This window comes from Danio rerio, chromosome 3 (assembly GCF_052040795.2).
Source record: "Danio rerio strain M-AB ecotype USA chromosome 3, GRCz13ab, whole genome shotgun sequence".
Lineage (NCBI taxonomy): Eukaryota > Metazoa > Chordata > Actinopteri > Cypriniformes > Danionidae > Danio > Danio rerio.
In genome coordinates, this window is record NC_141023.1 from 202,534 (window position 1) to 227,782 (window position 25,249).

At 44.3% G+C, this 25,249-nt stretch overlaps 2 protein-coding genes across 3 annotated transcripts in view; both read right to left on the reverse strand.

Moving 5' to 3' along the window:
* The window catches only part of wbp2nl (WBP2 N-terminal like), a gene marked incomplete at its 3' end in the record, with an annotated part of 179,969 nt that overhangs the window by 70,468 nt on the left and 84,252 nt on the right, over positions 1 to 25,249 (reverse strand).
* On the reverse strand, positions 499 to 23,409 carry tcf20 (transcription factor 20). Of its 2 annotated transcripts, none has more exons than XM_087243471.1 (6): positions 23,251 to 23,409; positions 2,142 to 9,772; positions 1,941 to 2,034; positions 1,798 to 1,847; positions 1,337 to 1,421; positions 499 to 1,261 (listed from the first exon to the last, which is right to left on the reverse strand). In XM_087243471.1, exons 2-5 carry the CDS (start codon positions 9,003 to 9,005, stop codon positions 1,365 to 1,367), a joined length of 7,065 nt encoding a protein of 2,354 aa, XP_087099597.1. In that variant the 5' UTR covers positions 9,006 to 9,772; positions 23,251 to 23,409; the 3' UTR covers positions 499 to 1,261; positions 1,337 to 1,364. The 2 variants fall into 2 exon arrangements, with proteins under 2 accessions (XP_087099597.1, XP_087099596.1); XM_087243470.1 differs by having other exon boundaries at positions 2,142 to 9,783.

Below are 25,249 nucleotides of genomic sequence, written 5' to 3' on the forward strand. Positions count from 1 at the left end.
TCTGATATGAATGAGCAGTGTGGTAACTCTGATAGTTACAGAACTCCAGCTCCACTGTTCATACAGCCTTCTCGGACCGCACGTCAGGTCGAGTCAGCCGACTGCTCTGGAATATTCAGCATGCTAGATATTGGATTTCCGTCTGCGAGGTGTCGGCAACGCGTCAGTGAGCCTCTTTGATGCGTTGTTCAGTAGTTCATGCATAAAGACTGTCGAGCGCAGAGCACCCGCAGATTTATTCCCTGATCACAGCCCGATCTGTCGGCGAGCTCGGTAACTTCCAAATCAGCTCAAATCAGGCTTAAAATCCTGTAGTGTGAACTAGGCTAGAGCGAGCAGAGATTCCACAACACACAGCACCCGCCTGCCTGTACAGACATACAGAGATATCCTCATGTTAGCACACATGTAAGTAAGCAGCAAGAGACACACACACACACACAGAGAGAGAGAGAGAGTGTGCTGATGAAGCAGATGGACTGGTCTCGAGCGCGCTCCTCATGGTGATTCTTCAGTTTTATTCTCAAAAGACTTATAAAATAAAATACATGACAGCGTTTGATGATGGAGGAGCTCTGCACTCATGCCTGCGCTTCCTGCACACGCCGCCGGAATGTCTGTGAGAGCTGGAGAGTGTGTACAAGTCCACACGTCAGGAGTCCAGAGCAACACACACTCCGTCTGTTCGCGCGCAGTGAACACACACACACTGACTCTCAGCGGAAATAAGAACACTTTATCAACGGGCAGAAGCAGACACACTCACTCACACACACACACACACAATCTAACACACACACACACACAGGCACACCTTCGAAGGCAATAACTGTGCGTCTGGCCGCACGCATGCCGCTGCCGTCAAGTGTGTGTACGGTGTGGCAGCGGCGGCGGCTGGACTCTCGGTCTCCATCTACAGGTAAATACTGATAAACAATAGCGATGTTTAAAATAAGGATAAGATGAGTGATGATAAAATACTACATATAAGGGCTGTAAATACACTGCCGTCCGCATGTCCGCGCGCAGCTCCAGAGTAAAGATGCCCAGCTCAGACTCAGCGCTCTGAAGGCAGTTAGTGTTCCTCCTCCTCCTCTCCCAGAAGGCCGTTCTCTCCGTCTCCCGCTCTGCGTCCGCACAGAACAGCTGATCGTTTTGTTTTTCTCAGTTATTAGTGTTTTAGAGTCTCTACATTCCCAAGCGTGTCCATCGCTAACCCATGTGGATGCTGAGCCTCACACAGTCAGGCGGGACTCTCTGTCTGCAGAGGGAAACACGGAGTGAGCGCTGGGAAGCGCAGAGGCTAATGCTATCACTGATGCTAATGCTAACTCACGTCTGATCTGTGCGCCGCGCCGCTCCACTCATCCGCGCTCCGACTGCTCCAGATACACCACTCCAGGCTTGGCCATCCTGTTGCCCTGTTCAGACGAACACACACACACACGCACACAGGTAGTATAGGTAGTGTGTAACAAACGGTTTTGATTTATAACACATGTTGTAATGTCAGGTCATCTCTATAATAACATTGTGTTTAGTCTTAAATAGTCACTCCACTACTGTATTTGTGGCCGTCTCCGGCTCCTCGATCCCTCATTCAGCTTCAGTCATCATCAATATTCCAGTCTGATGTTCATCTGTTGAGTGTGTGTACTCCACTGATATTAGCATCTAGTGTCAGTGTTATCAGTCATATCAACACACTCAGTGTGTGTCTCTGTGTTCTGCTCAACTCTGTTCCCTCGGCTATCTTAACAACATTTCCATGTTAAACGCAAAGCCTTGTTCACTTACCTTGTGCTTTGGACACCTCAAAGAAAAGTTGTCTTCGTTAAGAGAGCAATCTTTAGATTAACAGAAAAGAGAAGAGTTAAAAGTCAGACACTCGTCGGATCACAATTAAGGCAAGTGCAGGTCCAGGTAATGTCGTATCTCACCTGCGTCTATGGCACAAATGTAGTGGTACCTCAGCGTGCAGCCTTTACTGTAGCAGCCGAGGGTGGAGCCCGCCATCTCACAATGAGAGCAGCTCTGAGGAGAGAATGAAACCACAAGAAAACAGGAAAGTCTCAATTAATCCATTAAACAACCAGAACTGTCTGCATGCTATAGGTCAGAAACTGCTGAGCTGGACTCACCGCATCTCTAGCACCATCCAGTGCTTCCTGAAGGCCATAGAGTCTCCCATTGACCAGGTATATGCCACTGGTCCACACCATGCAGCTCTCGTGCACCCACAGCTCCTCAGGGTCCAGAGGCACCAGCGGGAGCTGCGCCAGCTGAGCCATGGGGCCCAGAGCATCCAGGCTTGGGGGTGGAGGCTGGAAGGGCAGGGAGGCTTTGCTGTTAATTGGGACAGTTCGAGGCAAATCTTCGCTGGATTTGTGTCTTCTTTTGAAGCGTGGATGAGATGTCAGTTTTCTGTGCTGGGGCCTTTGCTGTGAACTTTCTACCTGCAACTGCTTTGATGCGATTTCAGCGTCTGTTTCTTGTAAATTTGATGTACCCAGTCCACTTTCCAGCTCGGCTGCCGTATCCCAAGCATGAGTTGTTACCCTTGCAGTAGAGCTGCTGGCTATAGCATTCTGGAAAGGCATTTCCAAAGGCATTGGAGAAACAGTGCCAATGATAGTGGCTGGGGATGTTGTGTTTGTTGCCTGGCTTACTGTGCAATCGCTTTCTGCAGATGACTTGACATTCTGAGGTTCTTGTAATCTTGTATCCTGGGGAATCGCTTCTGTTGGAATGGATGTCATACCTGTGGCAGCTGGCCCAAAATGGGACAAAGTTTGTCGGACTTGAGGTTGATTCTTAGGGAGCTTGGCTGCATACTCGGCTGGGTAAAAAGGACCATAGAGATCTCCAAGATGTTTGTAGTTGGCCCATTTCTGACAAAGGCAGCACAACAGGTGACCGCTGTGTCCAGTTTCGGATATCACAGGCCCTGGCAGAACATACTCGGATGTAGGAAGTGCTTTCCCTGACTCCAAGGTTGAATCAACTTGCTCTGAAACCCAGTTCTCTTTTGATTTTTCATTCTCCTTTTCTTTTCTCACAAGCTGAGATGGCAGCAGGGTGTTTAAAGGGCCATCAACCCCCGTGTGACCAGGTTTGCCTCCACCTTTTGACTTTTCATCCTCTGCGTTAATTATTGTACAGACTGCCCCAATTTCTTCCATCTTTTTCTCCACATGTACGTAAGGAGCAAAAACACTATTCCTGGCATCAGAGAATATTCCACTGAGACTAATGCTTCCCCTACTGCTCGTCTGAGTGTCCAGCTCCTCTTTGGAAGCCATTCCTCTTCTTCTCCTTCTCTGATTGCCACTTGAGGCAGGAGTCTCGCTGCACTCTTTCCCCTTTTTCTGTTTTTGTTTAACAGGCTTTACATCCAACTCTGGCAGGGTCTCCTCGCTTTCTGCATCCACCTTCACCACTTGGGTTTCATCGGGAGGGACCAGAGATGGGCAGGGTTTCTCATCAGGTGGTGTTGGTACTCGGGGCACTTCATCAGCATTGCTTGAGACTGAAACAGACTGAGGTGCAGCTGTAGGTGAGGGAAGAGGAGCTGCAGGTATGTTAGTTGCTGTATTCTGCATTTGTCCTTGGGCACGTTTCTGCTTATTCACACTACCGACTGGGCGGCCTTTTTTCTTTCCTGATGGGAAATAACCTTTGGGCACAGTGCTTTCTGATGCTTTAGAGTCTGGACTTGTCAACCTGAGAGAAGTCATCTGGTTTTGTGAACCTCGGGACAGTAGGTGATGTCCAGGACTATGGCCAGCAGTGGTCCCATAGTAATCCCCTCCTGGGTAATCGTCAAAGCCCATGCCAGTCTCCTGCAACTTCTGCCTCAGCAGGTTAGCAGCCGACTGCTCACTTCGCCTTGTTTCCAGCTGTTGATAAGTGTTTGTGAATTGTTGTATGTCTGACAATGCAGATGAAGATGGAGGAGGTGATCCCTGTACAGGACAAGGCAATGGAGGAGCTGGTGGAAGGGGTCCCAACAAAGTAAATTCATCCTTATCATTTTCACCCCCCAAAGACCCTGAAGAGCCAGCAGTACCTAAGCCAAAGTCGAAATCTTTTGGCAAACTTCTGAGGGCACCGCTGCTAGAAGCAGCTGCACCTGCTTTGAGAGACTGAGAGTCACATGAGAATGCATCTTCAACTGCTCTGTATGGCATAAGCTCATCTAAAGTATGAGAATCCTCAAGGTAAGATAAACAGGTCTCCTCACCTTGAGAAACACTAGTAAACGATGTACCACTCTCTGGGTCCGGCAAGTCAGAGGTGTAATGAGCTGCTTCTGAAAAGTCCGATTCCAAGTTACTATTGTTGAAGTCATTTTTTCTCACGCCAGGAGTAATTTTCTGCACAATCGCCTCAAGTTTCAAGCCACGCCCCTTTCTTGGGGGAAGAAACTTTGCTTTGGACTGAGGAGGCGAGTTAGCACTAGATATGGAATGCGGTGTCTTGGGAGATGGTAATTTGGCCTGAGAATCCGAACTACCAGAACAACTGTTGGTTGCAATTCTAGATTCAGGGTAGGCTTGAGCTATTGGGGAGTGGTATGCTGATCCTGGCCGCTGACCTGGAACATCCTGATGCTGCCTCTTAGCAGGAATAGGGGAAATAAAAGATCTAACTCTCCTTCTCATGATTAGGGGATTAGTTTCAGCCAATGCTCCAGTTTTAGTTACTCTCTGCCCCTGCTGAATGCCTTGGGTTGCCTTGACGGTGTGCCCAGCATTAGTACTAGCCGGTGCCAATGAGTGGAAGGATTTGACTGTGTCTTCTGCACCCTTATCTGAGATGTCCTCTTTTGCAATTTTGGGGCCAGAATTTGTAATTGGTTGAGAACCAACATGCTCACGAGGGACTGCAGCCAGTGGTTGCGCAGCTCCCTCTTTTTCAGGATAAGCATCCCACATTTTCAGGTCAAACTGTGCACCAGGATAAGAGTGCTGTTGAGATATACGATGTGGACTAGACAGAATTTCACTTGAAGGCTGGCTTTTACATTTCTGTTCGGGGATTCTCTGAGGACCGTGCCTGTCCATACCTCGAAGCTTTTGTCTGTCAGGAGTCCAGTCAGGTCTGTCTTGAGGAGGCAAACTCTGTGGAAACACTTGTAACTTGTTTGTAGAGGCTGTGGTCTTAGTATATGCTGATAGCGTATGGAACGGTTGATGTGGTCCAGCATGAGGGATCATTTTTTGTCCATCCATTGCATCACCGAAGCCATATGCCCTTAAGCCATCAACAGCCTGTGAAAATGACTGGAGTCTCTGTGGTGAGGACAAGGGGTTTGTGGGCATTTGTGAAAGATATGGCAGGTTGCTGAGGGCATCACTGTTGCCCTTGGCACTGCTGGTCTTTTCTAAGTCAGGATCACTATCTACAGGATGGCGAAGAGGCTTATTAGACTCCTTACTGGGTGGTGTGCTGCAGTAGCGATCTGTGTTCTGACCTGCAGCTTCAACCTTTGATGGGTCCTCCTTGATTTGTGCTTTCTTTGCTTTAATTTCTTCCTTGCAGCAGTCTTGCTCATTAGACCCAGAAGAAAACGGCTGCTGAATGACTGAGGGTCCAGAGGATCCTCTCTCTCTTTCTGGTGTTGTTCGTCGAGAAGGCGACACATCACAGATTACCGAGCGCCTTCCAGAGGATGAGGATGCCTGGGATTGAACATGGCCGACAGGACCTACATTGCATGCCAGTGGCTCAGCTTCCTGTAAAAGCAATTGTTCTACAGCTGAAGGAGAGGTACCATATCTGGATGGTTTTCTGTGCTGCAAAGAATAGTCAGCCAGGTTGATGTGCTTTGGAGGGGCTCCTGTTGAGAGATCTAAAGACTGCTGCATGTGGGAGGACTGGCTGGGAGACAGACTAGTTTTGCTTTTCTCTATGGAGATCCCGTGAGTCTTATGTGCTTCAGAATCCCAAGAGGGATGAGAAGGGCCTAAACCAATCTCACTATCTGGTCCCTGACTTGAGTTTGGAGATTTTCCAGGGGCCAATTGACTAAACTGGACATTAAGTCCCCCCATAACTGATTGAGAGCCCATTGAATGTGAACTCAAGTTTTCAATCATACTGTAAGGTAGCCTGGTTTGAAAACGGTGCTGAGACGTATCTTGAGAATGTTGATGAGCACTAGATGTCTGTTCAGCACGTACATAGCGGCGATCCAAGTGATGGCCTTGAAGGACTTCTTGTAAAAGGCTTGGAAATACCTGCTGAAACTGAGAATTGTTATCCTGGCTTCTTGAGACCATTCCTCTTCCCCCCTCCATAGCAAATACACCAGCAATCTCCTTTCTGGCAATAGACCCATAGCTGGCCTGTAGTGTATGGTAATTCTGGCCTCTGTTTGCACCCATAACACTACCTAGCCCTAATTTGTCCTTGCTCTTTACGGCAGTGTATTGTACCTCTGGATTGCTGCATTTAAATGACACTGGGTGAGATTGAACAGAAACAATGTTTTGGCCAAATTCTCGTTTAGGGGAAATATCATACTGTGACACATATGCTTCCATGGACATCTCTCCTTCTCCATTCTGGTTTCTCGTCTCTTTTAAGACATTGACATCATGCTGCTCCTCAATACTGCTGGGTTTGTTTGGGTAATGAGAAACACTGTAACGTGGAGATTTGACTCCTGTGTGCTTGCTTGATTCTGTGTTCAGTTCAGAACGAGCAGAGACAATAACCCCTACACCTCCAACATTGTGTTGTTCTGGAACATTCACATTTTTACTGGGATTTTCTAATGATTGAGCACAGGACTCTCGCTCGGCCTGTTTGAGAGGAACCAACAGTCTGTTCTCTGAACTCGTTCTATGACACGGAGGATCTGCACATTCATCATCGCTTTCTTCATCTTTTATCATTTTGATTTGTGGTCCCTTAGTTCCCTTCTCATCATCTTTACCTAGGTCTCTATCTGCCACAGAGTTTAGACATGCGGAGTGAATGGGAGAGGCTGGAGCAGGGGGATACACCTGTAGCTTTGGGCTGGGTTCTGCAGTAGGATGACCTGATGGTGGTGAAGTGGAGGAGGGGGTGAGGGTTTCTGGAGTCTTTGCTTGAGACTCTCTAACAGAAGACTGTTTTGAAGCTGTTGAGATGACTCCAGTGTTGACCTGGAGATCCAGGCCCTGCTGACTCTTATCTGAGGGCATCTGCCTTTGTGATGGCAGGTAGCTCTGTGGCTCAGATTCATTGCTTGTACCACTTTCCTGCCTAACTCTTTTCCTTTCTAATTTTTGTTGGCCTTTTGTTTCCAGCATCTCAGAGCTCTCTTCATTTGTTAAGATCCGACCAGCAGTGCTGGAGTTCCCAGATTTGTTCTGGTTGCCAGGTAAAGAGTGAGACCCCTGCTGCATCTGAAAGTGAGGGGCAGCGTCTCTGCTCTTCCTCTGGGGCAGCACAGTGTCGGTTAGCAGCATGTGCTGGACTGTATTCGGTAGGTTTTCCACTTGAGAAGTCAGAGCATTGAGACTGTTTAGACCAGGGTCCGGTAGGTGTTTGTCATGAGGGAACAGGGAGCTATCTTCCCCCGGACCACTCCGGAGACCTGGCCCCATTCGGTTCTGCCCCATATTGGCATGACCAATCCCTGCACTGTGATTCAGAGTGGCAGACTTATTTCCACCTCCGCTACCACAGCTACTGATGCTGCTATTGGAATGGGGAGTGGGGCTCAGCTGGGGGACGGCCTGCAGGAGGCGTGCGTGACTCTGGCTGCTGCGTGCGTTTGGGGCAGCAGGGTGTGAAGACGCCTGCAGCTGAGCACTGTTTCCCTCCGAGACCCCTAGCAGTGGAGATGAGGACGAGCTGCAGCTTGGAGACTGCACCGCAGATGGAGCTGGGGAGGGATTAGAGATAGGACTGAAGTTCTGATGAATCTGAGCCTGTTGATTTTGAGTGTGCATAGGAGACTTGGTGAGGTCTTGAGGGGTGTGTGAGGGCAGAGACGGGCTGGAGGAGACAGAGGAATGGGGCAGTTTGGTGTGCAGATGCTGCATTTTGAGGGATAGGTCATAGCCTGCGACAGCGCTGTGTTGAGGGGTACGCTGGGAATGGGGGCCGTGCTTGTGAAGCGACTGTGGTGAATACGGTGGATGTGCAGACGAGGAGTAGCCCTGCCCCATAGCCTCGCAGCTGTTGGAAGCTGATGAACTGCTATGATGATTTGGATTAGACTGCGTGGGAGAGTCATTGATTTTGGCTTCTGTGCTGCTACTGCTGCTCACGTCGTATCTCTGCGGTGGAGAGTTATACATTCCAGAGGAGCCTGAGGTTGCATTGATAGTGGCGTAGTGTCCGAACTGAGCGGGGATTCTGTTTCCGGAGAGCGCATATGTCCGGTGATGCTGACCTTGGTGTAATAAGCCTTGATGTGAGGGATATTTCTGCCGTTGATGCATTTGAGCACTTGATTGTACTGAAGCAGCGTGAGCCATACTGTATTGCTGGGAAGGAGAAAACGAACCAGCTGCACTGCTATTACTCCCCACGACTGCAGAGCCACAGTCCATGGAGTAGGGAGAAATCATTCCGGAGGAAGACCCTGAACCGGAGAGGTGTTGGTACTGGTGCCCATCCACGTTTGTGTACCTAAATCCGGCTCCGTAAGCGGCTCCACCTCTTCGGCTTCGGTCTCGCCCACTCACAGAGAAGTAATAATCCATACTGTCCTTTCGGTAGGAGTTCCCCCCCGCGCTGCTCTGCGGCATCTCTGTGACCGCTCGCCTGGAGCTGTAGCCATGTACCGGAGCATGCAGGTGCTGCTGCTGCTGGGCCCGCAGGTGCAAGTGCTGCCCGTGGCTCTGTAGGCTGGTCTGGGCCTGCTGAAGGGACACATAGTCCTCGGAGGTCCTGGGGGAGATCTGAAGGTCTGACGGGTGGGTCTGATATGGGGAACTGACTACGCCTGCTCCACGGCTGAACCCTGGGTGGAGAGGGACAGGACTGTTGGGGAAATTCTGCATCTCTGTGTGTTAGAGTTTCACAAAACTGTCTCGGTAACCTTTCTTAAAGGATCCAAACGGGAACGTTTCAGCCGTGCGATTACAGATGCATCTGCAGCAGGCTCCAGAAAATGTCCACTAGTTAACACCGAGCGCCAGAGGATGGGGAACACAGCAGCTACACATTCATGTACAGAAGAACTGAGTCACAATCGCCACTGTGTGGTTTGGCACTATATCCAAGGAGCGGATGAAGTTTTAGTGTTGTCACAAAATGTCTATAAGCCGTGAGGTGAAGATACACCAGCAACACGGCCACTCAAGCACGTCTGATCAGAAGAGCGTCAGTATTTAGATGCTGTAGTGTGATGCGTGCCGTTCGGTAGCAGCCATGCAGTACAACTGTCACAGTTCTTTAACAAGTTTGCAGCACACAAGTCTTTCTCCAGTTGGCACATATATATTCACTGATAATAGCTCCAGAAAGACCAACACTGCAGGATCATGATTTCTTTTCAAACTTCCTGTGTAACAGGGACTTCGGGCACTCTGTCATCGATTCGTGTTTCATTAAGGTCTCTGACCGCAAATATCTTCCAGCTGCATTCAAAGGTTTGTCTTCTCCCATGTTAGATGCGCTTCAGCCGGACTGCTGCGTGTGTGTGTGCTCATCCGCCGCCGCTCCGTCAGTAGAGTACGTCGTTTCTGAGATCGGCAGGTTTACCACACTTTCCCCATCCAGATCCTCATTTACTCTCCGTGGACGAGGCTGTGTGTCTGTCCGGGAGCTGGAGATGGTCTGGAAACAGAAAGAAAACAGCATTTTAGACCTCTGCTTTAGTTGTTCTGTGTTCATAACATTAACCCAATCACCCTGCAGTCAGTCTACAGTACAACCATTGAAGACTTGGTTAGAGGCAAAGCGACGTCTCTAAGCAGTAAAGACGCTCACGGACAGCAGTATCGTCCAGAGCACTAAACTCTACGTTATTCAGGAGAGTGTTCTGATTCAGTTCAGTTCTCCCTCATGTCTATTCCGCTTTAATTCAATTCAATTCAGCTTTATTTGTATAGCGCTTTTACAATGTAGATTGTGTCAAAGCAGCTTCACATAAATGGTCATAGTAACTGGAACAGTGTGGTTCAGGTTTCAGTGTTTAAGTTCAGTTCAGTTTAGCTCAGTTCAGTGTGATTTAATCATTACTGAGAGTCCAAACACTGAAGAGCAAATTCATCGATGCGTAGCTCTACCAATCCTGAACCATGCGAGGCAGTGGCGACAGCGGAGAGGGAAAAACTTTACTGATAGGAGAGTTCTAGTACACTAACTAGCTTCAGACCAGCTTCCTCAGTTGATGTTCAGGGGTCTGCTCTTCACATGTGCATTACTCGGTTAGCTGGATTTGGTTATTTGACCTGATCCAGGATCATTTTGTTCTTCAAAACTCATCTGAGAGTAGTTGTCATAGCAACAGTTCCTGAGCTTAATCCTGCTCGGGAGATCAGGCTCATCTCATATGAACAGGACTGGATCAGGTCAGTTCAAGTAAAGGAGATCCTGAAACTGTACCGGACGCTGGTATTTTCTCACAGTAGTAACCTATAGGTGATGTACACTTGAGAAAATAGTCAAGTAATTTAAACAAAACTTAAACATGCATTTATAATGTATCACGCATTCATTTTCTTGTCGGCTTAGTCCCTTTATTAATCAAGGGTTGCCACAGCAGAATGAACCGCCAACTTATCCAGCAAGTTTTTACACAGCGAATGCCCTTCCAGCTGCAACCCATCTCTGGGAAAAATCCACACACACATTCACACACTACGGACAATTTAGCCTACCCAATTCACCTGTACCGCATGTGTTTGGACTGTGGGGGAAACCGGAGCACCCGGAGGAAACCCACACAAAGGCAGGGAGAACATGCAAACTCCACACAGAAACGCCAACTGAGCAGAGGCTCGAACCTGCGACATTCTCATTTATAATGTATCATAATATTTAATAATTCATAATATTTGTGTTTGTTCATACAATTTATAAAAATACTAATGAAACTTCTGCAATCTGCACTCCCAAATAAAAGATCTAAAACGGGCAGGTTCTCCCCAAGAGGATCAGAGAGAACATCTATGAATATGGACTGTCTAGACACAAGTGCATCTATAAAACACTATTTTACGGGACCAGCCTTAGTGCAATTAGTGTGTGCTAATAGACATGTGCAATATTCCACTGCTTCTTGTCTGTTTGTTTTTATACAGGAATAATGATTTATGCAGTCATGAACATGTTCTGACAGATAATATGATGATGATTTAATGCTTCACAAGAGTTGCAGACGCCTTTACCAGCATCAGAATGCTTTTCAGAGATGTGCATGGATGGATTTGCTCTTCAGTGTTTGGACTCTCAGTAGTGATTATTAAACCACACTGAACTGAACTGAACTGAACTGAGCTGAACTGAGCTGAGCTGAGCTGAGCTGAACTGAGCTGAACTGAGCTGAACTGAGCTGAACTGAGCTGAGCTGAACTGAGCTGAGCTGAACTGAGCTGAGCTGAACTGAGCTGAACTACTCTGTTTACATTCACTATGGTCTTCTATGTGAAGCTGCTTTGACAGTCTGCATTGTAGAAGCGCTGTAAACATAAAGCTGAACTGAATTTTTGATTCCCGTTTTTCCCGCTGATTAAGGAATGTAATATAGTCCTGGGCTCCTATAACAAAGAGCATCTGCTCTATACCTGATAAACGAAATAAACTGCTAAACACTCTGGACACATGACAGTGTAAAGCCTCAGCCTACATCACAGGTGGACAGGTTTTGCGTGTCATATTCAACACACCGTTTACTGCCAATTTGATGTAATTTGGCTGAGATGAATAACTGCATATTAATCAGATGATGTCATCACGCTGCTGTGCCGTCAGCCAATCACTGCATTGCTGATCATGATTTGGAGGTGGGACAGATCTGTCCTTCACAACACACCGATCTCAGATCAGCTCATCCAGATGTTTTAATCTGATTCACAAACTTGTTTGAAGAACCAAATTAGCCAGAGATCAGTTATCAAGATGAACATATCCAGGATCAGCCTAATCATCTGAGATCATTCAAGCGATGTACGGAGGAATGCGGTGGCGAATCTGTGACATGTACAGGAGACGACGACTATCTTCTACCGGCTTAAAGGGACGGTTCACACAGATATCAGCATTCTGTCCTCGTGTACGCTTCTCTCTCTTCACTTCAGCCTGCTTCTGTAGCGTAGAGCACAATAGAGGAGGTTTTGAAGAGGAAGCAGCAGCACACATGAGGAGCAAACAGGTTTGGAGACACTGGAGCATGAGTGAACAGAGGAAAGGCTGATGAAAAACTGTTGGGCGGCACGGTGGCGCAGTGGTTAGCACTGTGTCCTCACAGCACTCAGGTCTCTGGTTTGAGTCTCGGCTGGGTCAGCTGGTGTTTCTGTGTGGAGTTTGCATGTTCTCCCCGTGTTGGTGTGGGTTTCCTCCGGGTGCTCCGGTTTCCCCCACAGTCTAAACACAGGAATTGAACAACTAAACCGGAGTGTATGAGTGTGTGTGTGTGTGTGTGTGTGTGTGTGTGTGTGTGTGTGTGTGTGTGTGTGTGACAGAGAGAGAGAGAGACTGAGTGTGTATGGTTGAGAAGAGCAGCTGGAAGGGTATCCACTGCATAAAGCACATGCCTGAATAGTCGGCGGTTCATTCCACTGTGGCGATCCCTGACTAAGCCAAAAAGAAAATGAATGAATGAATGAAGAACGAGTTTGGAACATGTTACAGTAGTGTTTGTAGCAGCTTAACTGCATCTCTCAGTGTAATTTCAGCAGCACTGAAGCGATCACACACACATCACATGTCTAATATTTGATTCTAGATCAGGGGTTCTCAAACTGTGGTACGTGTGGTGAGCAGGCTTCCTTCTAGTGGTTCGCTGAGGAACTGCTGAATAATTCAAGTAAAAACATTAACACTTTTAACCCTTTCAGTAAACTGATTTAACAGGCTAACCCTTTTATTTTCTATTTTCTAATGTCTGCTATGTGTTCCATCATTTGAAGCTGATCTCCTCCCCATATGTGTAATGTTGTCGGGGGTGATGTATCCTGTATTTTTATATCCCACTGTTGACAGGTATATGGCTTAATGACTTGCTTTTGTGACACACAAAGCCTATAACACACAGTAAGCAGTGCTGATTTCTAAATCTAATATGTAAATCCAAATCATATATTTAAAGTTAATGTTTAGATTTCAAAGATATACAATTAAGTCACATGCAACATCTATTGCAATTCTTTTAAACATTTTAAATAAGAATATGATCACAAACAGCCTGTATTTATGAGATCCAAGGAACATTTGAGGTCATGTTCAGGCTACTATATATGTTAATACTGTACACTTAAGTACAGCAGCTTTCTCTTGACTTTTTAAGAGCTTTTCTAATGAACTTTTAGAAGCACATTTTAATTTAAACATTATTTATTTTTTTACCTGTAAGCACAAGGCAGTGTTGATGTTCAAGCTATGAATTATTTTTAAAGTGGCTGACAATAATAAATATGCATAATAATAGGAATTAACCTGCTTCATTTCTGAACTGAGAGCTGTAGCTGCTTTATTAGGCCGACTGCACTACTGTATTTCAATACTGCTCATCAGGGTGATGCTTGGTGAAGAAGGTTTGAGAAGCACTGATCTAGATCAGTTTCCAGCAGTCTTCTGTGCTGTGTGCACGGCTGATTCCTTCAGTGTTTAGTGAAGTGTGATGCTGCAGACCAGTTCTCCTGCACAGTCCTGCAGGCATCACTCGGCATGGGCCGCTAGAAGATTCTGACGGTGTGAGTATGACAGCCTTGAATAAAAACATCAGGGTATTGTGATTACTGCTCTAACATATACTCTTTTAAAATGTCTGAGGTAAAAACAAAACCCTTTATCCTCTCTGAACACAATATGTTTTATTTTGAGAATCATTTCTGGTATTTTGGAGCAGTAAACATGTCAGACTGAAGAATTGAAGTGAATCAATGACTTCTGCTGTCTTCAAAAACACTGATTTCTGTACTATTTAACACGGCATCTTCGGCTATTTCTCCTGCTGGAGATAAAAACAAACAAAATGTAAATAAAATATCTTACACATGCCTGAGGAACGGTACTGCAGAGAACTTTGACTGATTTAATACCTTGACTTTTCCTGTACCTTGGACTATTATCGGTTATCGTCCCATGCCTGACACACACACACACACACACACACACACACACACACACACACACATGAAGAGTGTATGAAGATGTGAACTAGTGATGAAGACTCCTAAATAAGGCCAGATAGAAATGTTCTGCTGTATCTGCACAGCATTGTGCTAAAGTTCTGCAGATCTATGCTGCATTATTTTGGGAATATCATAACTAAAAACCTCATAAATGAGTAAAAAATAATTTGTATTACATGTAATACTTGCATTTTAACTTGTATTTAATGTTTACAATGCAAATCCACTTACAGTAGATCCACTGACTGGGTAAATAAAGCAAGTCTCTCGTATAATACCTGTACTGAGAGTCAGAACACACACATGACTGCACACACTGCTGTACACAACTCAGATCAGCATTCTAATACTGGTCAACATTATCACTGTCATTCATTTAAAACTGAATAAACATACGTTTACACAGGTAAACAAACAGAACCAGTGATGAGCTCAACACCTGCAGAACCCTGCGCTCTCAGATCCAGTGTGGGCCTCGACTGATGACACAGACACATCTGCATCACGAGCCCACAGAGCCAAAACACTGGGACTACTCAGAGTCCTTCACCACCTCAGAAGAGATGCTCCAGCAGGAATATTTACTCTTCATCATCATCATCATCAGTGTGTGTGTGTGTTCAGTTAAACACACATGAGGCCCAGGTTACGTGTCCGACTGAGCAATGAAGGAGACTCTGAGCTGTGTGTGTCAGAAATTAAAAGCGGGAGAGCGGTAACTCATAACCCGGGTCAGTTACCGTGGTAACGATCACAGTGACACGATCCTGGGCATGAGCAGGTTCTGTGAGCCCAGTGACGTTGGAACACTGCATGACTCCGGCTGGCTGCAGAAAGGCTGTCATTAGTGCCGTTAGAGCAGTGACGTTTAACGACGAGACGAGGCAGCGAGTCCTGTTTCCTGATCTAGATCAGTGCGCTTCACTGACGGCGTGACCAAATAACGTCAGTGCGAACGCAAACACGATTATTGGAGGTGTTTATTGCTGAGTGAATGAACATTAGAGGCAGTGTGTCGGCAGTAACGCAGTGAGCTGGAAGGACTGTGGTGGAGCGGGTTCGAGTCCAGCTTTTGCAGAGCTCACTTCTCCTGTTAGTAAACATGAATCTTAATAAAACAAGGGATTAGTAAAGATATTTCTGATTATAGTTTGAATTAATATGATCGTTTATGCATGCACACCAGAGGTGTGGACTCGAGTCATGTGACTTGGACTCGAGTCAGACTCGAGTCATGAATTTGATGACTTTAGACTCGACTTGACAAAATATAAAAAGACTTGCAACTCGACTTGGACTTGAACATAAATGACTTGGACTTTGACTAGGACTTGCCCCTATTGACTTGTAAAGACTTGCTGCTTCCCATGAAAAGCCCAACGATAAAAAAGTATGTTGACATGGACCGCTCTCTCTCTCTCCCCGTTTATGTGTGCGTGTGTGACAGCATGCGCGCGCGTGTGTGAGCATGCGCGCTTTCGGCATGACGTCCAATCGAAGCACGGTAGATTGTTTTGATTCGACACTATCCAACGTGACTACTATGAGGCGCCGGAGTGGACAAAAGTCAAGCGAACGCAGAGAGAATTTGAATTTGAACTTGAGATCGAGCCAATACTCGCGTGCCAATACTCGCTCTCTCTCTCTCTCTCTCTCTCTCTCTCTCACATACAACATACACCTCTCTCTCTCTCTCTCTCTCTCTCTCTCTCGTGCATTCAGTCTCTTTGCGTTCGCTTGACTTTTGTTTACGATGGCGTCTCATACCTTTAGTGCTTTTGCTCTCACGGGATCCTCCTTTTAAACTGACCCTTCGCTAAGCCACGCCCAAAAACCGCCACCCACCAATCGCGGCTTACCAATCGTAGCTACGGGCAGAGGCTCTGTCAAGCTTTCGAGCGAGGGAAACAAGCCAAATCGTTGCGCAATTGGATTGTGAAAATCTGACACCCGCTATCCTAAAAGTTTGGACTGGGTGGTGGGATTTTTTCCCTTTTCAAAAGCAAAGCCCAAGAGGAGAAATGCCAGCGTGGATCAAGCTGTGTGAGGGGCGGTAAAGGAGTTAAGCTAAGTTGGTTTTGTTTTCGATATTCACATTCAATGATAGGTGGTAATAACTCACACTCCTCTTATCCTAAACAGATCTAAACTGTGTTTCTTTTAAAAAAATAAATAAAAAAAACAAAGCAGGTTATGCTTCCCAGCGGTCTTTTTCTTTTTTTCCACTCGATATTATGAGCCAGGGCTCGACAATAAGGACTGCCCGATGGCCCGGGGCCAGCGTGCGAGACACTCGGGCCAGTGTACAAAATGTTACTGGCTCGATCGGGCCAGCTGCTGCCTTTTTGCCTGCCAGATCGAGCCAGAGCTGCGCGCTGCGACTGTCTGTCAATTGTGTGCAAATACAATCTTACGGTGCTTTCACACATAGACGTTTGTTTCGGAATCTGTCTCGTTTCACCCGTTAGCGCGTTTTTTTTTGGCATATATCCAGCAGTTGCGCTCGCTTCCGCGCCAAATCAATCAGTCCAAGATCGCCTGAATGAGACGCGGTCTCTGTCCTATTGAGCAGATCGATTGTAGCGAGAAAACAAAACAATGCAACGAACTAACGACCCAGGCTATATCACAGTGTATCATGATCGTGTAATAGCCATATATACGGCTATATGAAGAGAGAATGATGAGCAGGGCGAGATGTCATTCTTACCGGTAAATGCGAAAGTGAAAGCATGCTGAAATATTACCGAGAGCTGTTTGTCCAGCCTGATCTCGGTTTATCCGTCAGGAAAATTGACCGAAATTACTATCTGTTAATTTTTCCATATTTTAATCGTATAATATGTTGTATTAGGCCTGTTGTTTTGTTCATTTCCGCACTGACAGCTCGAAAGAAAGATTTACATTGATCTGATGCAGTCTCGGTTCATCTGCTATGTCTCTCTATAATTTAAGCCTAAAATACAGAATTATAGTCAACGTTTCTTTAATAGATTGATTAATTCAATAGATAGATATCTACAAAACCTGACAATTGAAATGAGGCTCTGTATATATGAGAAAGTCTGACCTCGATTTGTATTTGGTGACGATGTCTGTGGGTTGTTAAAATTAAAGTGCACATTTTCACTTATAAAATATTCTATACACAATACACAAAAGTTTGGGGTCAGTGTGATTAAATATGTTAAAACAAGCTTCTTCTGCTCACCAAGGCTGCAATTATTTCATCATAAATACAAATTGTGAAATGTTGCACTATAAAATAACTGTTCAAAAGTAGTTTATCATTTAATTTATTCATTTATTCCAGTGATTTTAAAGATGAGATTTCAGCTTCATTACTCCAGTCACATGATCCTTCAGAAATCACTAATATTAATTATTATTATATTTATTAATGGTAATAGTTATAAAATCAATAATGTCTGGAGTAATTATTTTATTTGAGACTAAATACAATAACAAAGCAGTTATTTAAAATTTTAATAAATATTTAACAATTACACCTTTTTTACATTTATAAATATAGCCTTGATGAACTGAATAGTTTTCCTTAAGCATTTTAAAAATTACCGTAAATATATATACAGATTTATTAGCCCCCTTTTGTTTTTTGTTTTTTCTTTTTAAAATATTTCCTAAATGATGTTTAACAAAGCAAAGAAATGTTGATATTTTGTCTGATAATATTTTTTCCTCTGAACAAAATCTTATTTGTTTTATTTTGGCTAGAATAAAAACATTTTTTTAAGCATTTTAAGGTAAAATTTATTAGCCTCTTAAGCTAATTGTTTTTCAGACTGTCTACAGAACAAACCATCATTATACAATAACTAGCCTAATTACCCTAACCTGCCTAGTTACCCTAATTACCCTAGTTAAGCCTTTAAATGTCACTTTAAGCTGTATAGAAGTGTCTTGAAGAATATCTAGTAAAATATTATTTACAGTCATCATGACAAAGATAAAATAAATCAGTTATTAGAGATGAGTTATTAAAACTATTATGTTTAGAAATGTGCTGAGAAAATCTGTTCTCTGTTAAATAGAAATTGGGGAAAAAAATTAACAGGGGTGCTAATAATTTAGGGGGACAAATAATTCTGAAATCAACTGTGTGTGTGTGTGTGTGTGTGTGTATACACACACACACACACACACACACACACGCACATTCAAATAGCGATTAACTTCTTTTTTTTTTTTTGGTGGGGCCAGTGAAAATTTGGGCAGGGCAAGTAAAAATCAGAACCACTGGCCCGATCGGGCCAGTAGAAAAAATCCTTAGCGTTGAACCCTGTGAGCACTGCTTAGTTTAAACCCTCGCTATTGTAACGCATATAAATACATACACTAATATTTGCTGGTAGGAAAAATCTATTTGTTCACTTCTGTTATTTATACTTTAATGTGCATTTCAATTTTTTTCTTCCACTTAACTGCAAATTTGAATAAAAACTGGATAAAGAGCACACAAACATGCTGACAGTAATATGTACTGTACACTGTTATGGGTCAATGATGCTAATATTCGGCACAAATCCATCAGTTTCTTAGGTTATTAGATTATTTTATAATTTCACCTCTCCTGCTGTGCATGAACTATGCTGTTGAATGTTTAGCGTATGAGGTGGCTAGGCTAACCTTGCTTCAATTTTGATAAAATTATTTTCTAATCAGTTGCTATTATGTTGTGAATATACCCCTGTAATGTATACTGCAGTCCTCTTTTGTCTGGCTTTCTCAGATATCTCACCTGTTTGCCAAAAATGACTAATTAAATCCTTGGGAATGTCTGACACCAGCGCATACACACTGTAATAGATGTGCCAGGCATGAAAGCTTGACAGGCGTAGCAACAGTAACTAAGGAGAGCGAGGCTTAGCGAAGGGTTGTTCCAAGAATGTTGATATGATTTCTTTCTTGCTTTACTATTTATTAACAATACACAAAAAACTAAAAGGTTAAGGTAAATTCTTTAATAAATTCTAGTGTTTTTGAGTATTATACTTGTTGTATACTTGTATTATACTTATGTTTTAGGCTAGTATTATTTACGACTTGTTAATGAATGCTTCATAATACAGTAGTATTACCAATAGTGAACAGATAAAATAATACAAAGTGTAGTTTTAACTACAGTAAAGTGTAGTGATTTGTAGTATAAAATACCCTATATTGTAAAATAATACAGCACTGGGTAATTTGTTTATATTACACTTGTGTTACCATAGCAACTATAGTATTACCACAACTGATCAATTGAAGTTCTTTACTGTAGTAGGCTACTGTTCAAAACACAGTACATGCCAATATACGTGTTCAGGGGCCCTGTGGCACAGCTTTCCTCAAAATGAAGAGGATGACATGGAAAATGTCCTCCACAATCTCATCAGTAAAGTGGAAGCCAGCAGACACTAGTTTACTTTATTTTAGCTGCCATGATAAAATGAGATTGATAGTGAGATTTATTTGAAGAGTGAATAGTACAGTAGGCTATAATACCTTATCAAGTGTTTCCTTATTTTATCACAGTTACATTTCCGCTTGCATTAGTTTTTGTTTAAATGCTTTTAAAATAAAATGTATTCTTTACATCCAACATCTATTCCAGAGGTGCCTTATAGTGGTGTAAACCCCTTTACAAGGGGTGTTTCCCCTGTGTAAACTCTAGCCACCCCTGTGGCCAACCCGATATGATTTTGCTGTTGACATTATTTATTTAAATCTACTTACATAAATGCAATACAATGCAATATTTCAATAAATAAATAGCAGCCACTAAATTATTGTGGATTGATTGGTGCCACTGACGTAGCTGGCCTCTTCTGGCCCCCCTTAAGCAAATTTTCAGGGGGGCACCACTGGTCTATTCTCTGTATTTAAGTGTTTGAAACTGAAAATATCTCATCATATAAAACAACCAAAAATGTTATGGTTTATTAGATTAAACATTTAATATACAAGTCTATTTTAGTATTTTGGTTATTGTTATTAAACAGTGCAGCAATATGAATCATATCAAAAAGCATGAAAGGAAGAGGGAACACGACACAAATTGTGAGTTTGCATATAATCTCTGAGAGCGCTCAAGAAAATTTGTGTGTGAGCAGTGCATATTTGAGAGCAAGAGAAAATTTGAGAACTCGCAATCAGTTTTGTCCACAAACAGAGGAAATCCGTGCACGAGCATCACACAAGGTAGAGAGCAAAGCTCTTCAACGTTATGTGAAGAAAACAACGTTATTGTTTGTATGAAGTAGCCTACTTCATTAACAATATGTGCTACCATTTTACATTGCTGCTAGACGGATTTGCAACTCCATCTCTTTAGCACACACCAGATTCAATTGACAAAATTCCAATTTCACTCAATTTAACTTTGCAGCATATACAGGAGTTGGTCTACTGCTACCACATTGAGGTTATGTAATTTTGGTTAATCACAAGTTGATCACCGAAGACATAACATAGCACAACTAAACTTAATGAATTAGACAGCAGTAGACCTGCAATTTCTGTGTGATGAGGCAAAATGGAGTCTTTTTTTTGGTGGAACTCGTTCTTGTGCATTATGCTGTGGAGACGAGACGCAGCACTGTTCAGTACTTTTTCAAAAAATTGCATTCGTATTTTTATATATCTAAGCAATGTTCTTTAATAAAAAAAGGTTTGTTTAATTAATACAGATCTTACAACCATACCTAATCTGTATATATTTTATTTTTCTGTTAAAAAGACTCGAAAAGACTCGAAAATCAAACTGCAGGACTTTGGACTTGACTTGAGACTTGTTGCCTTTGACTCGGGACTTGACTCGGGACTTGCCTGTCTTGACTCGGGACTTGACTCGGGACTTGAGGGCAATGAATTGAGACTTACTTGTGACTTGCCAAACAATGACTTGGTCCCACCTCTGATGCACACTCATCATGGACAACACTGAGGTGCATCTGCCCTCCCTGACACAAGCCCAGCGGTCAGAGCAGCACGTAATAACTTCAGTCAGGAGTAACAGAGGCAGGAGCTGGATCATCTGCATCCCGATCATCACCAATACTGCAGAACACCTACTGGAACCAGCATGGACCAACATTCACACAGAAATCAGTCAAGTTTGGTGAAGGAGAAATCATGGTTTGGGGTTCATTCAGTATGGAGAGATCTGCAGCATCAACAGCCTGAGGTATCAAGACATCTGTGCTGCCCATTACATTACAAACCACAGGAGAGGGACAATTCTCCAGCAGGATAGCGCTCCTGCTCATACTTCAGCCTCCACATCAAAGCTCCTGAAACTCAAGCTGCTCCAGGATTGGCCAGCCCAGTCACCTGACATCAACATTATTGAGCTGATGAAGGAGGAGGTATTGAAGATGAACACAGAGACTCTTGATGAACTCTGGGATAATGCTGAAGCTTTCTTCTTCATTCCAGACCTCACTGTCCTCATCAAATCAGTCAACATCAAGGCATGATCAGATATAACGATATAACGGGATCTGATTTGTTCGGTAATGAACTTTATCTGACAGTTATGGCTCAGTCCTACAGCTCTGGCTGTCAGCACCGTTATATTTTCAACAGCAGGAATCAGACGCTTAACCAGCCGATAGAGACGTGATATCAGCTGTAGTCCAACACATCGCAGCTGAAACACACGTACATCTGCATTCATCCTCCAGCCTGGACACTGCGCTGTGTCAGTCTACAGTGATGCGAATGAACACAGAACGCTAGATCTAGAGGAACAAAACAGGAGAACCGCTCCAGCACAACACACTGCCCATTTCACTGATCCGCTGACGGTGTACTGATGATCAGTGATCAGACGTGGAGGAGCGATCAGAGAGAGCTGAATATACAGTACTGTTAATGTGTTCACTAGTGTTCAGGGGAAGCAGACAGTGTGTGTGTGTGTGTGTGTGTGTGTGTGTGTGTGTGTGTGCGACTGCACATGTAACGCCGCAGACTTGATGGAGTAATGTTGATCATGCACAAGTCAAAAGCCCACCGCTGGTTACGCTTGCATTGAGACTGAAGACTGAACTTCCCAGTGATGAAACACACACACACACACACACACACACACACACACACACACACACACACACACACACACACACACACACACACACACGACCGTCTGCAGGATGAGTGTTTAATTAGCACAGGCCTTAATGAGGGTCCTGCACTGTAATGGCATCATCACTCATGTCCCCACGTGTCTATTGTCCCTCACACACACACACACACACACACACACACACACACACACACACTACCTATGAGTTTACGGCCTTTCTACAGTCAAACCAGTGCTGTAGCTGATCCGTTAACTAAACACAGTCGAGCAAACAGTGTGTGTGTGTGTGAGTGTGTGTGTGTGTGTGTGTGTGTGTGTGTGTGGTCACGGCTGATGATGCTATTCACAGCTCCAGGAGTGTGTGTAAACACTGGTTTAATCTGTCACTACCTGAGATTTCTCTGCACACTGAAATCACAAACACAACAATGATGATGATGATGATGATGATGATGATGATGATGATGATGAGGAAGGGTTAGCTGTGACACATCAGCCCAGTGTGTGTGTGTGTGTGTGTGTGTGTGTGTGTGTGTGTTCATCAGAGCAGAGCAGAATCTGGAATTAATGATGGCTCTCTCCGACACGATGCTGACTCGGAACCATCTAGAAATGAAGCCCACAGCAGCAGCACATTAGCATTAGCGCGTTAGCATCGCTCTCATTCGCGCAGAAACGCAGATTTAGACGCGCCATCGCGAGCGTCAGACCGACACGCGTCGACAGCCGCTCCTCTGACCGCCAATAAACGCCATTCCGAGAGACCCCGCGCCGGTGGCGGAGACGCGCAAACACACACACACACACACAGAGAGAGAGACAGACACACACAGATGTGCGATAATGAGCTGTTTTTACCGGACAGGCCCCTGTGATGTCCCCGGGCTCGAGTCCCGCGCTCCGCCGCTCCGCCTGCACCGACCCGCGGCTCACGCCTCACGGAACCGAGCGGGCCTCGATATTCCCCGAGCACGAATCCGCTTCTCTTCTTCTCCGGTTTTTCCTTTTGTCTTTCTCGCGTCAGGAAACGAAGGAGAGGAGCTCGAGCGGTCCGCGCTCCCGCCCCCCTCACGCGCGCGCCGCATCCATCACGCACACGCGTCTGACGCGAGCACGCAGCAGCACCGCACTACACTACTGAGCACACAGCAATACATTAATGTACACTACTGAGCACACTACACTACTGAACACACTACACCACAATAACATACACTACTGAACACTACATACTAAACACACAACACTACAGTAATGTACACTACTGAGCACACTAGACCACATTAACATACACTACACTACTGAACACTACACACACAGCACACACACACTACAGTAATGTACACTACTGAGCACACTACACTACTGAACACACTACACCATAATAACATACACTACTGAACACTACATACTAAACACACAACACTACAGTAATGTACACTACTGAGCACACTAGACCACATTAACATACACTACACTACTGAACACTACACACACAGCACACACACACTACAGTAATGTACACTACTGAGCACACTACACTACTGAACACACTACACCATAATAACATACACTACACTACACTACTGAACACTACATACTGAACACACATAACTACAGTAATGTACACTACTGAGCACACTAGACCACATTAACATACACTACACTACTGAACACTACATACTAAACACACACACTACAGTAATGTACACTACTGAGCACACTACACTACTGAACACACTAAATCACATTAACACTACGCTACTGAACACTACATACTGAACACACAACACTACAGTAATGTACACTACTGAGCACACTACACTACTGAACACACAACATCACATTAACATACACTACACTACTGAGCACACAGCAATACAGTAATGTACACTACGGAGCACACTACACTACTGGACACACTACTGAACACTACACACACAGCACACACACACACTACAGTTATGTACACTACTGAGCACACTACACTACTAAACACACTAGACCACATTAACATACACTACACTACTGAACACTACATACTGAGCACACAACACTACAGTAATGTACACTACGGAGCACACTACACTACTGAACACACTACATCACATTAACACTACACTACTGAACACTACATACTGAGCACACAACACTACAGTAATGTACACTACTGAGCACACTACACTACTGAACACACTAAATCACATTAACACTACGCTACTGAACACTACATACTGAACACACAACACTACAGTAATGTACACTACTGAGCACACTAGACCACATTAACATACACTACACTACTGAACACTACATACTAAACACACACACTACAGTAATGTACACTACTGAGCACACTACACTACTGAACACACTAAATCACATTAACACTACGCTACTGAACACTACATACTGAACACACAACACTACAGTAATGTACACTACTGAGCACACTACACTACTGAACACACAACATCACATTAACATACACTACACTACTGAGCACACAGCAATACAGTAATGTACACTACGGAGCACACTACACTACTGGACACACTACTGAACACTACACACACAGCACACACACACACTACAGTTATGTACACTACTGAGCACACTACACTACTAAACACACTAGACCACATTAACATACACTACACTACTGAACACTACATACTGAGCACACAACACTACAGTAATGTACACTACGGAGCACACTACACTACTGAACACACTACATCACATTAACACTACACTACTGAACACTACATACTGAGCACACAACACTACAGTAATGTACACTACTGAGCACACTACACTACTGAACACACTAAATCACATTAACACTACGCTACTG